This window comes from Oncorhynchus gorbuscha, linkage group LG11 (assembly GCF_021184085.1).
Source record: "Oncorhynchus gorbuscha isolate QuinsamMale2020 ecotype Even-year linkage group LG11, OgorEven_v1.0, whole genome shotgun sequence".
NCBI lineage: Eukaryota > Metazoa > Chordata > Actinopteri > Salmoniformes > Salmonidae > Oncorhynchus > Oncorhynchus gorbuscha.
The window spans coordinates 79,478,253-79,495,717 of NC_060183.1; the positions used below are offsets into that span (position 1 = coordinate 79,478,253).

The window sequence follows — 17,465 nt, forward strand, 5'->3', positions numbered from 1 at the left end:
TACAGCCCTTTGTGACATCAGCTGATTTAAGAAGGGCGTTATAAATACATTTGACAAGTGCCTCAATAAAGTTTCAAAAATACCCCGAGAGAGAGAGAGAGAGAGAGAGAGAGAGAGAGAGAGAGAGAGAGAGAGAGAGAGAGAGAGAGAGAGAGAGAGAGAGAGAGAGAGAGAGAGAGAGAGAGAGAGAGAGAGAGAGAGAGAGAGAGAGAGAGAGAGAGAGAGAGAGAGAGAGAGAGAGAATTAGCATTTCACTACACTCGCATTAACATCTGCTAACTATGTGTATGTGACCAATAACATCTGCTAACCATGTGTATGTGACCAATAACATCTGCTAACTATGTGTATGTGACCAATAACATCTGCTAACTATGTGTATGTGACCAATAACATCTGCTAACTATGTGTATGTGACCAATAACATCTGCTAACCATGTGTATGTGACCAATAACATCTGCTAACCATGTGTATGTGACCATTAACATCTGCTAACCATGTGTATGTGACCATTAACATCTGCTAACCATGTGTATGTGACCAATAACATCTGCTAACCATGTGTATGTGACCAATAACATCTGCTAACCATGTGTATGTGACCATTAACATCTGCTAACCATGTGTATGTGACCATTAACATCTGCTAACCATGTGTATGTGACCAGTATCATTTTATTTTATTTACAATATTTTCACTGAGTGTACAAAATATTAAGGACACATTTATAATATTGAGTTCCCCCCCCCCCCCCCCCCTGCTCTCACAACAGCCTCAATTTGTCGGGGCATGGACTCTACAAGGTGTTGAAAGCGTTCCACAGGAATGCTGGCCCATGTTGACGCCAATGCTTCCCACAGTTTTGCCAAGATGGCTGGTTGTCCTTGGGGTGGTGGACCATTCTAGATACACACAGGAAACTGTTGTGCGTGAAAAGCCCAGCAGCGTTGCAGTTATTGACACACTCATACCGGTGTGCCTGCCACCTACAGTGCTACCATACCCCGTTCAAAGGCACTTACAGATTTTGTCTTGTCCATTCACCCTCTGAATGGCTCACATACACAATCCATGTCTCAATTGTCTCAAGCCTTAAAAATCCTTCTTTAACCGGTGTCTTCCCCTTCCTCTGGACTCATTCAATGGATTTAACAAGTGTCATCAATAAGGGATCATAGCTTTCACCTGATCAGCCTATGTCATAGAAAGAGGTGTTCTTAATGTTTTGTACACTCAGTGTATAGATGCAGTCTGTCTGTTCTGCCCCTCTCTCTAGACTACAGGGAGGGCTTCTGCTTCACCGAGGTGCTCATGACTATGTGCCAGATGTCTTCCAGCAGCCGGACCCCCACCACCAAGTCCCAGTGCTGCTGTGACGGAGGCCGCGGCTGGGGTAACCAGTGTGAGCTCTGTCCCCTGGCTGGCACGGCAGGCTACAGGAAGCTCTGTCCCCACGGCCCGGGATACGCCACCGACGGCATGGGTGAGAGGTCAAAGGGTTGAACAGTGGAAGTGCCTGTTGGCAGAAGTGCCTCGATGATAAGGCTTGAGATACAGGTTAAATGTGTATGGCTTTCGGTCAGCTGGTCAATAGTTTCTTCTAGGCTTTTTAAATCATTCCAAATAGGCCATTATTCCCTTCCCCTGGGCACTAGTGTAGATCTGAAATGATAGGATAGGTGTAAGCGATATGGAAAAATGCCCATCCGGCTATTCAAAAGGCAAGATGTAGCAATTACCACATATAAGTTCAAGGAATGATCCAGTGAAAGGAATGTCACCTCGCCCTAGGTCAGAGGCCAGGACGAGTGTTTCAGTGTCAACTTGTAATTCATACTAGTTTTTTTCTCTCTCGGGTTGTCCACTAGAATGCAAGAGTAACCTCGCAAACCTGATAAACCCTTGAATTGAATCACGATTAGTAATCGGAAAACAAGAAATTATACATGGGACACGGAACAAGCCGATTAAATTGACCCTATAGACGATGGCCACGCAACCTTTTCAGTGGAAAAAATAAATATTTAAATGTTACTAAATTATTTTATTTTTTTACCCCCTTTTCTCCCCAATTTCCTGGTGTCCAATTGTTAGTAGCTACTATCTTATCTGATCGCTACAACTCCCGTACGGGGTCGGGAGAGACCAAGGTCGAAAGCCATGCGTCCTCCGAAACACAACCCAACCAAGCCGCACTGCTTCTTAACACAGCGCGCATCCAACCCGGAAGCCAGCCGCACCAATGTGTCGGAGGAAACACCGTGCACCTGGCGACCTTGGATAGCGTGCACTGCGCCCGGCCCGCCTAAATGGTTTTGATTTAGGAAATCTGTTCCCAAGTATTACCACACATCAATAGAGAAGTGATCATGTCTCAATGTAATCAAGGTATGAAATGATTATGTTATTGTCAAAAACAATATCTGTTTGGGCTTACTTCCACTCAATTTACAGTGTTAGAAATGTGTTTCGGGCCCTATGACCATCCATTCAGAAAATAATTACCCCGTGGCTGATTGGCACCCCCTGCTTTAGACTATGGGTATATTCTTATTCAGCTGAATCCTGAATGGTCCCGTCTTCTCAAAATGGTCCCGTCTTCTCAAAATGGTCCCGTATTCTCTGAATGTGTCATGCAGGTGATAGAGGACCCAAAAGCGACTTAACAGAAACAGAGTTTATTCAAGTCCAAACAGGGAATAACAGAAATCCTCTAGTCTGTAGAGGGGAATAACAAGAGAAGCGGCCACAGACTGCAGGTCGCTTCGGGTAGGCGCAGGCCGTAGTTGACAGAGACACCTGCTCACACGCAGCATCTGATGAAGGCAAAAAACACGACAGGACAGGGCGAAACACAATCACAGCACGGTGAATACTAAACAAGGAACCGACAGGACAGGAACGGAACACAAAGGAATAAATAGGGACTCCAATCAGGGGAAAGGATCGGGAACAGGTGTGGGAAGACTAAATGATGATTAGGGGAATAGGAACAGCTGGGAGCAGGAACGGAACGATAGAGAGAAGAGAGAGCGAGAGAGGGAGGGGGAGAGAGAGGGATAGAAAGAGGGAAAGAACCTAATAAGACCAGCAGAGGGAAACGAATAGAATGGGGAGCACAGGGACAAGACATGATAATAAATGACAAACATGACAGTACCCCCACTCACCGAGCGCCTCCTGGCGCACTCGAGGAGGAATCCTGGCGGCAACGGAGGAAATCATCGATGAGTGAACGGTCCAGCACGTCCCGAGACGGAACCCAACTCCTCTCCTCAGGACCGTAACCCTCCCAATCCACTAAGTATTGGTGACCCCGTCCCCGAGAACGCATGTCCATGATCTTATGTACCTTGTAAATAGGTGCGCTCTCGACAAGGACGGGAGGGGGGGAGGGAAGACAAACGGGGGTGCGAAGAAAGGGCTTAACACAGGAGACATGGAAGACAGGATGGACGCGACGAAGATGTCGCGGAAGAAGCAGTCGCACAGCGACAGGATTGACGACCTGGGAGACACGGAACGGACCAATGAACCGCGGAGTCAACTTACGAGAAGCTGTCGTAAGAGGAAGGTTGCGAGTGGAAAGCCACACTCTCTGGCCGCAACAATACCTTGGACTCTTAATCCTGCGTTTATTGGCGGCTCTCACCGTCTGTGCCCTGTAACGGCAAAGTGCAGACCTCACCCTCCTCCAGGTGCGCTCACAACGTTGGACAAACGCTTGAGCGGAGGGAACGCTGGACTCGGCAAGCTGGGATGAGAACAGAGGAGGCTGGTAACCCAGACTACTCTGAAACGGAGATAACCCGGTAGCAGACGAAGGAAGCGAATTGTGAGCGTATTCTGCCCAGGGAGCTGTTCTGCCCAAGACGCAGGGTTTCTGAAAGAAAGACTGCGTAGTATGCGACCAATCGTCTGATTGGCCCTCTCTGCTTGACCGTTAGACTGGGGATGAAACCCGGAAGAGAGACTGACGGACGCACCAATCAAACGACAGAACTCCCTCCAAAACTGTGACGTGAATTGCGGGCCTCTGTCTGAAACGGCGTCTAACGGGAGGCCATGAATTCTGAATACATTCTCAATAATGATTTGTGCCGTCTCCTTAGCGGAAGGAAGTTTAGCGAGGGGAATGAAATGTGCCGCCTTAGAGAACCTATCGACAACCGTAAGAATCACAGTCTTCCCCGCAGACAAAGGCAGACCGGTAATGAAGTCTAAGGCAATGTGAGACCATGGTCGAGAAGGAATGGGGAGCGGTCTGAGACGACCGGCAGAAGGAGAGTTACCCGACTTAGTCTGCGCGCAGTCCGAACAAGCAGCCACGAAACGGCGCGTGTCACGCTCCTGAGTCGGCCACCAAAAGCGCTGGCGAATAGACGCAAGAGTGCCTCGAACACCGGGATGACCAGCTAACTTGGCAGAGTGAGCCCACTGAAGAACAGCCAGACGAGTGGAAACAGGAACGAAAAGGAGGTTACTAGGACAAGCGCGCGGCGACGCAGTGTGCGTGAGTGCTTGCTTAACCTGTCTTTCAATTCCCCAGACTGTTAACCCGACAACACGCCCATAAGGAAGAATCCCCTCGGGATCAGTAGAAGCCACAGAAGAACTAAACAGACGGGATAAGGCATCAGGCTTGGTGTTCTTGCTACCCGGACGGTAAGAAATCACAAACTCGAAACGAGCGAAAAACAACGCCCAACGAGCTTGACGGGCATTAAGTCGTTTGGCAGAACGGATGTACTCAAGGTTCTTATGGTCTGTCCAAACGACAAAAGGAACGGTCGCCCCCTCCAACCACTGTCGCCATTCGCCTAGGGCTAAGCGGATGGCGAGCAGTTCACGGTTACCCACATCATAGTTGCGCTCAGATGGCGACAGGCGATGAGAAAAATAAGCGCAAGGATGAACCTTATCGTCAGACTGGAAGCGCTGGGATAGAATGGCTCCCACGCCTACCTCTGAAGCGTCAACCTCGACAATGAATTGTCTAGTGACGTCAGGAGTAACGAGGATAGGAGCGGACGTAAAACGTTCTTTTAGAAGATCAAAAGCTCCCTGGGCGGAACCGGACCACTTAAAACACGTCTTGACAGAAGTAAGAGCTGTGAGAGGGGCAGCAACTTGACCGAAATTACGAATGAAACGCCGATAGAAATTAGCGAAACCTAAAAAGCGCTGCAACTCGACACGTGACCTTGGAACGGGCCAATCACTGACAGCTTGGACCTTAGCGGAATCCATCTGAATGCCTTCAGCGGAAATAACGGAACCGAGAAAAGTAACGGAGGAGACATGAAAAGAGCACTTCTCAGCCTTAACGTAGAGACAATTCTCTAAAAGGCGCTGTAGAACACGTCGAACGTGCTGAACATGAATCTCGAGTGACGGAGAAAAAATCAGGATATCGTCAAGATAGACAAAAACAAAGATGTTCAGCATGTCTCTCAGAACATCATTAACTAATGCCTGAAAAACAGCTGGCGCATTGGCGAGACCGAACGGCAGAACCCGGTACTCAAAATGCCCTAACGGAGTGTTAAACGCCGTTTTCCACTCGTCCCCCTCTCTGATGCGCACGAGATGGTAAGCGTTACGAAGGTCCAACTTAGTAAAGCACCTGGCTCCCTGCAGAATCTCGAAGGCTGATGACATAAGGGGAAGCGGATAACGATTCTTAACCGTTATGTCATTCAGCCCTCGATAATCCACGCAGGGGCGCAGAGTACCGTCCTTCTTCTTAACAAAAAGAACCCCGCCCCGGCCGAAGAAGAAGGCACTATGGTACCGGCGTCAAGAGACACAGACAAATAATCCTCGAGAGCCTTACGTTCGGGAGCCGACAGAGAGTATAGTCTACCTCGAGGAGGAGTGGTCCCCGGAAGGAGATCAATACTACAATCATACGACCGGTGAGGAGGAAGGGAGTTGGCTCGGGACCGACTGAAGACCGTGCGCAGATCATGATATTCCTCCGGCACTCCTGTCAAATCGCCAGGTTCCTCCTGAGAAGTAGGGACAGAAGAAACGGGAGGGATGGCAGACATTAAACACTTCACATGACAAGAAACGTTCCAGGATAGGATAGAATTACTAGACCAATTAATAGAAGGATTATGACATACTAGCCAGGGATGACCCAAAACAACAGGTGTAAACGGTGAACGGAAAATCAAAAAAGAAATAGTCTCACTGTGGTTACCAGATACTGTGAGAGTTAAAGGTAGTGTCTCAAATTTGATACTGGGAAGATGACTACCATCTAAGGCAAACATGGGCGTAGGCTTGTCTAACGGTCTGAAAGGAATGTTATGTTTCCGAACCCATGCTTCGTCCATGAAACAACCCTCAGCCCCAGAGTCAATCAAGGCACTGCATGTAGCACCCGAACCGGTCCAGCTTAGATGGACCGACATAGTAGTACAAGATCTAGATGAAGAGACCTGAGTAGTAGCGCTCACCAGTAGCCCTCCGCTTACTGATGGGCTCTGGCCTCTTACTGGACATGAATTAACAAAATGTCCAGCAACTCCGCAATAGAGGCACAGGCGGTTGGTGATCCTCCGTTCCCTCTCCTTAGTCGAGATGCGAATCGCTCCCAGCTGCATGGGCTCAGTCTCAAAGCCAGAGGAGGGAGATGGTTGCGATGCGGAGCAGGGAAACACCGTTGATGCGAGCTCTCTTCCACGAGCCCGGTGACGAAGATCTACCCGTCTTTCTATGCGGATGGCGAGAGCAATCAAAGAGTCCACATCTGAAGGAACCTCCCGGGAGAGAATCTCATCCTTAACCACTGCGTGGAGTCCCTCCAGAAAACGAGCGAGCAGCGCCGGCTCGTTCCACTCACTAGAGGCAGCAAGAGTGCGAAACTCAATAGAATAATCCGTTATGGACCGTTCACCTTGGCATAAGGAAGCCAGGGCCCTAGAAGCCTCCCTACCAAAAACTGAACGGTCAAAAACCCGAATCATCTCCTCTTTAAAGTTCTGGAACTTGTTAGAGCAATCAGCCCTTGCCTCCCAGATAGCTGTGCCCCATTCTCGAGCCCGGCCAGTAAGGAGTGAAATGACGTAAGCAACCCGAGCTCTCTCTCTAGAGTATGTGTTGGGTTGGAGAGAGAACACAATCTCACACTGCGTGAGAAAGGAGCGGCACTCAGTGGGCTGCCCGGAGTAGCAAGGTGGGTTATTAACCCTAGGTTCTGGAGGCTCGGCAGGCCAGGAAGTAACAGGTGGCACGAGACGTAGACTCTGGAACTGTCCAGAGAGGTCGGAAACCTGAGCGGCCAGGTTCTCCACGGCATGGCGAGCAGCAGACAATTCCTGCTCGTGTCTGCCGAGCATGGCTCCTTGGATCTTGACGGCAGTGTAACGAGCGTCTGAAGTCGCTGGGTCCATTCCTTGGTCGGTTCCTTCTGTCATGCAGGTGATAGAGGACCCAAAAGCGACTTAACAGAAACAGAGTTTATTCAAGTCCAAACAGGGAATAACAGAAATCCTCTAGTCTGTAGAGGGGAATAACAAGAGAAGCGGCCACAGACTGCAGGTCTCGGGTAGGCGCAGGCCGTAGTTGACAGAGACACCTGCTCACACGCAGCATCTGATGAAGGCAAAAACACGACAGGACAGGGCGAAACACAATCACAGCACGGTGAATACTAAACAAGGAACCGACAGGACAGGAACGGAACACAAAGGAATAAATAGGGACTCCAATCAGGGGAAAGGATCGGGAACAGGTGTGGGAAGACTAAATGATGATTAGGGGAATAGGAACAGCTGGGAGCAGGAACGGAACGATAGAGAGAAGAGAGAGCGAGAGAGGGAGGGGGAGAGAGAGGGATAGAAAGAGGGAAAGAACCTAATAAGACCAGCAGAGGGAAACGAATAGAATGGGGAGCACAGGGACAAGACATGATAATAAATGACAAACATGACAGAATGGTCCCGTCTTCTCTAAATGGTCCCGTCTTCTCTGAATGGTTCCGTCTTCTCTGAATGGTCCCGTCTTCTCTGAATGGTCCCGTCTTCTCTGAATGGTCCCGTCTTCTCTAAATGGTCCCGTCTTCTCTAAATGGTCCCGTCTTCTCTAAATGGTCCCGTCTTCTCTAAATGGTCCCGTCTTCTCTGAATGGTTCCGTCTTCTCTGAATGGTCCCGTCTTCTCTGAATGGTCCCGTCTTCTCTGAATGGTCCCGTCTTCTCTGAATGGTCCCGTCTTCTCTGAATGGTCCCGTCTTCTCTAAATGGTCCCGTCTTCTCTGAATGGTCCCGTCTTCTCTAAATGGTCCCGTCTTCTCTGAATGGTTCCGTCTTCTCTGAATGGTCCCGTCTTCTCTAAATGGTCCCGTCTTCTCTAAATGGTCCCGTCTTCTCTGAATGGTCCCGTCTTCTCTAAATGGTCCCGTCTTCTCTGAATGGTCCCGTCTTCTCTGAATGGTCCCGTCTTCTCTGAATGGTCCCGTCTTCTCTGAATGGTTCCGTCTTCTCTAAATGGTCCCGTCTTCTCTGAATGGTCCCGTCTTCTCTAAATGGTCCCGTCTTCTCTGAATGGTCTCGTCTTCTCTGAATGGTCCCGTCTTCTCTAAATGGTCCCGTCTTCTCTAAATGGTCCCGTCTTCTCTGAATGGTCCCGTCTTCTCTGAATGGTTCCGTCTTCTCTGAATGGTCCCGTCTTCTCTAAATGGTCCCGTCTTCTCTGAATGGTCAGGTCTTCTCTAAATGGTCCCGTCTTCTCTAAATGGTCAGGTCTTCTCTAAATGGTCCCGTCTTCTCTAAATGGTCCCGTCTTCTCTGAATGGTTCCGTCTTCTCTGAATGGTCCCGTCTTCTCTAAATGGTCCCGTCTTCTCTGAATGGTCCCGTCTTCTCTGAATGGTCCCGTCTTCTCTAAATGGTCCCGTCTTCTCTGAATGGTCCCGTCTTCTCTGAATGGTCCCGTCTTCTCTGAATGGTCCCGTCTTCTCTAAATGGTCCCGTCTTCTCTGAATGGTCCCGTCTTCTCTGAATGGTTCCGTCTTCTCTAAATGGTCCCGTCTTCTCTGAATGGTCCCGTCTTCTCTGAATGGTCCCGTCTTCTCTGAATGGTTCCGTCTTCTCTGAATGGTTCCGTCTTCTCTGAATGGTCCCGTCTTCTCTAAATGGTCCCGTCTTCTCTAAATGGTCCCGTCTTCTCTAAATGGTCCCGTCTTCTCTAAATGGTCCCGTCTTCTCTAAATGGTTCCGTCTTCTCTGAATGGCCCTGTCTTCTCTGAATGGTCCTGTCTTCTCTGAATGGCCCTGTGCTCTCTGTCTTTTGTCCTACAGATATAGACGAGTGTAAGGTAATCCCTGACACGTGTAAGAATGGACGCTGCATCAACACTATGGGATCCTACCGCTGCCACTGCAAACTGGGCTACACCTCCACCATCACTGGAACGGCCTGCGTGGGTAAGGCACATTCCACTGTTACACTTCTATTGGTCAGAACAGTATTATGATGCAACATGGAGTCTGTTGTGAAACCTACTGAGTGGTTGTGGTTGAAGGTCATTGTGACTGTTTTTAAAAACCTGGTGAGTGGTTGAAGGTCATTTTAAAAACCTGGTGTGTGGTTGAAGGTCATTTTAAAAACCTGGTGTGTGGTTGAAGGTCATTTTAAAAACCTGGTGTGTGGTTGAAGGTCATTGTGACTGTTTTTAAAAACCTGGTGAGTGGTTGTGATTGAAGCCCATTGTGAATGCAACCAAATCTATGATTTGTTGTATCAGCGATTTAATGCAGGGTGGGAGCAAAATTGCACTCCAATATCCCAATGTGTTGGGATACATGGAAAATACATCGTTCTCTCCTTGCCTCTTTGAAGTTGTCACTAATTTGACCATTTCCCCTTTCACCTATCAGATCATAGATAAATGATAACCCTCCCTCCCCTGTTGATCTTCCGTCTTCTCTTCCTGTCAGATCTGGATGAGTGTGTCATGTCCCCCAAGCCGTGTAATTTCATCTGTAAGAACACCGAGGGGAGTTACACTTGCTCCTGTCCCCGTGGTTACGTGCTCCAAGAGGACGGCAGGACCTGCAAAGGTACAGGGAAACTACAGTTCCCATGATGCAAAGCAACAGTCTTTTTTTTTTTTTTTTAGCTCGATGGCTGTCTGCTCGATTTCTAGATTGGATAGGGTTACTTAGCGGTATTATAGCCTGGTCCTAGATCTGAGTGTTCTGTGCTGCAAACGTCTATGGTCATTGTCACGACACGACACAACAGATCTAGGACCAGGTTAGAGGTTTTACAGCTCAAACCCAACATCTATCAACCTCATTTCAACGGTACCTACTGAACTGTGTATGCGACCAATAAAATTGAGATTTTTACTAGCTAGCTAAAATGATCTCTTCATTATTAGTGAGTGATTAGTGAGTGCTGTCCACACTATAGGAATAGATTAATGAGAGGACAGATGCTGCTCAACAGCCAGTCATTACTGTAGAGTTGATTGTCCTGTATGGAATGAATTGAATCGCAGCATAGGGGGCTCTGTCCATTGAAAAGGGGTCAACACAAAATAATTGAATGTTTACTGTGTGTGTGTGTGCGTGTGCGTGTGCGTGCGCGTGCGTGTGTGCGTGCGTGTGTCCGTTTAGATTTGGACGAGTGCCAGACCAAGAGGCACAACTGTCAGTTCATGTGCGTCAACACCGTGGGCGGATTCACCTGCAAGTGTCCCCCTGGCTTCACCCAGCACCACACTGCATGCATAGGTGAGGCAATACGTCTGTAGTGTCCGTGTCTTTAAACTGCAGCTATAAGGGTTACCATGGTTATGTTCAATAGGACACCCTTTTAAAACGGAAAACAAAAATGACCATTTCTTATTGGACAAAGTTCAACAAATTCCCAACCCTGTTTCAGTCTGTTTTTTTTTCTTCTTTTCTGTTTGGTGCCCAATGAACACAACTCAGGTAAAATACAAACTACATAAATGCAATGCTCTCTCTGTCAGATAATAATGAGTGTGTCGGGGAACCCTCCCTGTGTGGCACCAAGGGCATCTGTCAGAACTCCCCTGGTAGCTTCAACTGTGCGTGCCAGCGGGGTTACGAACTGGACGACACCGGACTGCACTGTGATGGTAGCTACAATTTAGTTTTTATTTCTTCCGGGAAACATCCACATGACACACTTCATATGAATTATGCTTTTTGTTTCAATAAATCAGGGAGGCAGGTAGCCTAGTGGTTAGAGCGTTGGGCCAGTAATCGAAAGGTTGCTAGATCGAATCCCCCAAGCTGACAAGGTAAAACTCTGTCGTTCTGCCCCTGAACAAGGCAGTTAACCCACTGTTCCTAGGCCGTCATTGTAAATAAGAATTTGTTCTTAACTGACTTGCCTAGTTCAATTTTAAAAAATATATAGAATTAGCATCATTGAACAATCATAAGGAATTGTTCAATATTTTTACCATATCATTATCTCACTCTATGTAACCTGATGGCTGAGTTTGCATTGCACCGTTGCCTTACCTCCCTAAAACCTGATGTCCCCGATCAACCAATGCCATGGTTTTGGTGAGCTAGTGGTGAAATCTGTATCTTAAGCATAAAGTGGGGCAAAAATAGTATTGAGTCAGCCACCAATTGTGCAAGTTCTCCCACTTAGAAAGATGAGAGAGGCCTGTAATTTTCATCATAGGTAGACTTCAATACTTATTTTCTACCATAATTTGCAAATAAATTCATGAAAAATCCTACAATGTGATTTTCTGGATTTTTTTTTCTCATTTTGTCTGTCATTGTTGAAGTGTACCTATGATGAAAATTACAGTACACTTCAACTACGACAGACAATATGAGGGGAAAAAAATCCAGAAAATCACATTGTAGGATTTTTAATGAATTTATTTGCAAATTATGGTGGAAAATAAGTATTTAAGAAGAACTGTGGGATTGAACCTCAGTGGCAGAGATAAACCTCCTGGTAAACAAAATGTTTTTGACAGTTTGGTGGTAGTTTAAGAAGAACTGTGGGATTGAACCTCAGTGGCAGAGATAAACCTCCTGGTAAACAAAATGTTTTTGACAGTTTGGTGGTAGTTTAAGAAGAACTGTGGGATTGAACCTCAGTGGCAGAGATAAACCTCCTGGTAAACAAAATGTTTTTGACAGTTTGGTGGTAGTTTAAGAAGAACTGTGGGATTGAACCTCAGTGGCAGAGATAAACCTCCTGGTAAACAAAATGTTTTTGGCAGTTTGGTGGTAGTTTAAGAAGAACTGTGGGATTGAACCTCAGTGGCAGAGATAAACCTCCTGGTAAACAAAATGTTTTTGACAGTTTGGTGGTAGTTTAAGAAGAACTGTGGGATTGAACCTCAGTGGCAGAGATAAACCTCCTGGTAAACAAAATGTTTTTGACAGTTTGGTGGTAGTTTAAGAAGAACTGTGGGATTGAACCTCAGTGGCAGAGATAAACCTCCTGGTAAACAAAATGTTTTTGACAGTTTGGTGGTAGTTTAAGAAGAACTGTGGGATTGAACCTCAGTGGCAGAGATAAACCTCCTGGTAAACAAAATGTTTTTGACAGTTTGGTGGTAGTTTTTCCACCTGTATTGTCAGAAGCAACATATTTTAAAAAATACATAAACAATGAAATTAAAAGATGAAAATATATATTTATATTATACATATATTTTAAAGACTTCTCAAAGTGGCACTACTGTCGTAAAAGCGTAGGAAATCAAGGCCTACTTGACTGTTCTCTCTAACAGCATTTGGCTGACTGCGATTTCAAGGCCTCAAACCTTTCGCCAACTCTCCTTTTATTGAAGTCTCCACAGAGTGGCAATGCCCAAAACCACAAGTCCTACTGGCACTATCTAAATGAACTCTGTGCCATCGCTCTACAAACAAAATAATTCACTTTCAAAACTCAACAAAAAATAGTTTGGTACAGGTTGACTAAGTATTGTACGGGGAGAGAATTCAGGGCAGTGGTTTGGTTTGTGCCATGGACTCTGTAAAAGCTCAAATCCCAGGTTGAAGGTTATCCTCTGTTTTGAGCTAAAGTTTACCTGGTTTGCATTACTCAAAAGCAGTGGGGATGAATGGATATGATTTTTGTTTGACTAAATGAAAAGAATTCGGCTTAAATAGGCCATTTTCCCACATCTATAGGAGTGTGTATTAGTGTCAATTGTACACACCAAGGGAATCCATACAACTAGGCAGCTAAAGGCAGATTTGTTCTCCTAGCATTTTGGGTGTAAACGCAATTGAAATACCCTAACGTAGATTTCAAGCTCATATATATATTTTAGAGGAGCTGTTGGAGGAAACTCACAATTGCATCATACTGCATTGTACAGTAGCTTAATGTTCCAATCTAAATATGCAATGTAAAACCATGATGGGAACGGTGATGATGATGAATAAGAATGAGGAATATGGTGATGAAGATTAGGAAAGTAACGTTGATGAAGATGACGGATGGGCCAATGCATATGTGTTCTTCTGCCTTTTGACCGTCAGACGTGAACGAGTGTGACAGTAACGACAGGTGCCAACATGGCTGCCAGAACATGCTGGGCGGCTACCGTTGTAACTGCCCTCAGGGCTACACACAGCACTACCAGTGGAACCAGTGTGTGGGTGAGTACCACACACACGCACACAGAGGGCGCTACTTTGGGACACCGATGATAACTACATGATTTGAAAGGGAAAGTGCAGATTTTTGGCAACTAAGCCCATTTTCTACTTACCCAGAGTCAGATGAACTCGTGGATACCATTTCTATGTGTCTGCGTGCACTTTGAAGGAAGTTGCAGTTAGCTTCGCGAGCCATCGAAAACTTGTGTTAAAGCAATGACAGGAAGTCTACTGCAACACCTAGCATACCAGCAGTTCCAGTAGACTTCCAGCCATTTCTCTAACGCTAGTTAGCCATTTCTCTAACGCTAGTTAGCCATTGCTCTAACGTTAATGCGATTCTAGCAACTTCCTTCAAACTGCACACAGGGATTGGAAGGTTGGGAGTTCGATCCCCAGCAGAGTCATACCAAAGACTGTAAAAATGGGACCCGATGAGCTTTAAGAATGTAAATTGGGGGTAAGGCCCTGTGATAGACTAGCGTCCTATCCAGGGGCTGTACTTGTATTTCAAGCTGCCTCACGCTACAGAAACAGGAAATAAGCTCCTGCTCCCATGAGCTGTTCTGGGTCACACAAGCGAAGACTTGTGCAAGGCTACTTACTTATATTGACGGTTGGGTTAAGACTTGTTTTGCGTTATACGTTTGCAACCTGGCCATTGATTAAATCTGTGCATTGGTTTTACTTCGCTGTGCGTCATTACAAGTGTCCATCACAAGCTGAGTAGCCCTTTCCTGTAGTCAAGGACCTAAAGCACCCTCTTTGGCCTCATAGGTGGAATGTTATTCATAATTAATAAATTATTTATTTATTTTTAAACGACCAAAATCCGGTGTTTCTATGTCAAATAGTTTTGTTAGTTTTCAGTCTTCTGTGATGCATATAAAGTGTGATATTGGGATGAAAACTTGAAATGTAATACATTTCAACTGACATGGTACAGGTTTCTTCTTTATTTAAGCCCATAACCATGTGTGTGAGGTGTATACTTTTGTTTCAAAGTAGATTTGTTTAAGACTACCGAGAAGCACTCTGTGTGACCCTGTTTTAACCCACTCACATTTACATTTACATTTAAGTCATTTAGCAGATGCTCTTATCCAGAGCGACTTGCATTGCATTCACCTTATGACATCCAGTGGAACAGTCACTTTACAATAGTGCATCTAAATCTTAAAGGGGGGGGGGGTGAGAGGGATTACTTATCCTATCCTAGGTATTCCTTAAAGAGGTGGGGTTTCAGGTGTCTCCGGAAGGTGGTGATTGACTCCGCTGTCCTGGCGTCGTGAGGGAGTTTGTTCCACCATTGGGGGGCCAGGGCAGCGAACAGTTTTGACTGGGCTGAGCGGGAACAGTACTTCCTCAGTGGTAGGGAGGCGAGCAGGCCAGAGGTGGATGAACGCAGTGCCCTTGTTTGGGTGTAGGGCCTGATCAGAGCCTGGAGGTACTGAGGTGCCGTTCCCCTCGCAGCTCCGTAGGCAAGCACCATGGTCTTGTAGCGGATGCGAGCTTCAACTGGAAGCCAGTGGAGAGAGCGGAGGAGCGGGTGACGTGAGAGAACTTGGGAAGGTTGAACACCAGACGGGCTGCGGCGTTCTGGATGAGTTGTAGGGGTTTAATGGCACAGGCAGGGAGCCCAGCCAACAGCTGGGCCCAGCCTCAGTAAAAGGTTGATAGCCATTTAATAAATCATAGTTTTTGGGGGTTTGTGTGCTCGTAAAATGAGTTGTACAGTAGAGGACGGGAGTATTATATTTCTTAATCATTGTAAATTAACATTCTCTGTTAGATGCATTATCATCTTGTCTGTTGGGGGCGATACCTAACTTCTACTTAAGTCGTATTTTCACTTAGTTAAACATTGTTGTCAATAGGAGATTTTGGAAGTTAGGATTCAGCATATAGAGTTAAGATAAACCAAAGGTTATTTAGATAATAAAGTAAGTTTCTGTTTATATGTGCTTTGGCAGAAGGGTACTTTCAACTACTTGCTGCAAACAAATGTTTTTGAAAACAATATTGGACTACCTTCCATTTACAGGTCGAGTAAACAGAACCACATTGCCACCTGCTGGACAATAAGAGAAACGTTCTCTCTCTCGTACCAATGGGTTCCAGAACATTGATATTATTACAGTAGTATTCTAATGTTCTATAGATTCATTGTGATCCACTGTCAAAAAGCAAATGCATTGTCACCTAGATTCAGACATTTTAGCTTAAGATGTATTTTCCAATGCTGCGTTAACCCTGGGGGTGTGGGTCACAGCAAGGTGTTTCAATCATTCTATGTCCTGGTTGACCTCAATAACAAGTCAAACTAATTCTCCTACCCCCTCTCTTAACTCCTCCACCCCCTCCTCTCCTCTCTCAGATGAGAACGAGTGCTCCAACCCGGGCAGCTGTGGATCGGCCTCCTGTTACAACACGCTAGGCAGCTTCAAGTGTGCCTGCCCCTCAGGCTACAGCTTCGACTCATTCAGCAGCAGCTGTCAGGATGTCAACGAGTGCTCCAACAAGAACCCCTGTAGCTACGGCTGCTCCAACACAGAGGGAGGCTACCTGTGTGGTTGCCCGCTGGGATATTTTCGCATGGGCCAAGGGTAAGGAGGCAGTGACCTGGAGCTAACTCTGCAAATAGCACTGCTGGGTGATTTGAAAAGTCATAATCAATCTATCATATATATAATAATGCTCTTAGCCAAAAAAATAGTATCTTTAATTGACAATCTGTAGAAACTATGAGAATAGAAAGGTTCAGAATGTTTTGTGAAACATCACAGAAAAATACATGGCAAATAGAATGGTGTTCTGAGATAGATGGGGATGGGGTTCAGAGATAGATGGGAGGGTTTGATGGGACTGGATGGTGTTCAGAGATAGATGGGAGGATGGGACTGGATGGTGTTCAGAGATAGATGGGACTGAAGGATGGGGGGTTTGATGGGACTGGATGGTGTTCAGAGATAGATGGGAGGGGTTTGATGTGGAGCCGAAGGATGGGACTGGATGGTGTTCAGAGAGATAGATGGGATGGTGGGGTTTGATGGGACTGGATGGTGTTCAGAGATAGATGGGATGGGGGTTTGATGGGACTGGATGGTGTTCAGAGATAGATGGGAGGGGTTTGATGGGAACAGAGATAGATGGGAGGGGATGGGACTGGATGGTGTTCAGAGATAGATGGGATGGGAGGGTTTGGGTTTGATGGTGGGAACTGAAGGATGGGACTGGATGGTGTTCAGAGAGATAGATGGGACTGGATGGTGTTTAGATGGGAACTGAAGGATGGGACTGGATGGTGTTCAGAGATAGATGGGAGGGTTTGATGGGAGACTGGATGGTGTTCAGAGATAGATGGGAGGGTTTGATGATGGATAGATGGGAGGGTTTGATGGGAACTGAAGGATGGGACTGGATGGTGTTCAGAGATAGATGGGAGGGGTTTGATGGGAACTAGAAGGGGGATGGGACTGGATGGTGTTCAGAGATAGATGGGAGGGGTTTGATGGGACTGGATGGTGTTCAGAGATAGATGATGGGACTGGATGGGGAGATGGGAGAGGTTTGACTGAAGGATGAGACTGGATGGTGTTCAGAGATAGAGATGGGACTGGATGGGTTTGATGGTTTGATGGGACTGGATGGTGTTCAGAGATAGATGGGAGGGTTTTGGGATGGGACTGGATGGTGTTCAGAGATAGATGGGAGGGGTTGAGTGGAACGAAGGATGGGACTGGATGGTGTTCAGAGATAGATGGGAGGGGTTTTTGATAGATGGGACTGGATGGTGTTCAGAGATAGATGGGAGGGTTTGATGGGACTGGA

At 46.6% G+C, this 17,465-nt stretch overlaps 1 protein-coding gene across 1 annotated transcript in view; it reads left to right on the forward strand.

Moving 5' to 3' along the window:
- Positions 1 to 17,465, forward strand: part of LOC124047733 (fibrillin-2) — a 222,716-nt gene that overhangs the window by 190,234 nt on the left and 15,017 nt on the right. The window contains exons 58-64 of the mRNA XM_046368037.1: positions 1,279 to 1,485; positions 9,312 to 9,437; positions 9,951 to 10,073; positions 10,635 to 10,751; positions 10,994 to 11,122; positions 13,515 to 13,634; positions 16,012 to 16,240. Coding sequence (XP_046223993.1) covers positions 1,279 to 1,485; positions 9,312 to 9,437; positions 9,951 to 10,073; positions 10,635 to 10,751; positions 10,994 to 11,122; positions 13,515 to 13,634; positions 16,012 to 16,240 — 1,051 coding nt within the window. The remainder of the gene's footprint in view (positions 1 to 1,278; positions 1,486 to 9,311; positions 9,438 to 9,950; positions 10,074 to 10,634; positions 10,752 to 10,993; positions 11,123 to 13,514; positions 13,635 to 16,011; positions 16,241 to 17,465) is intronic.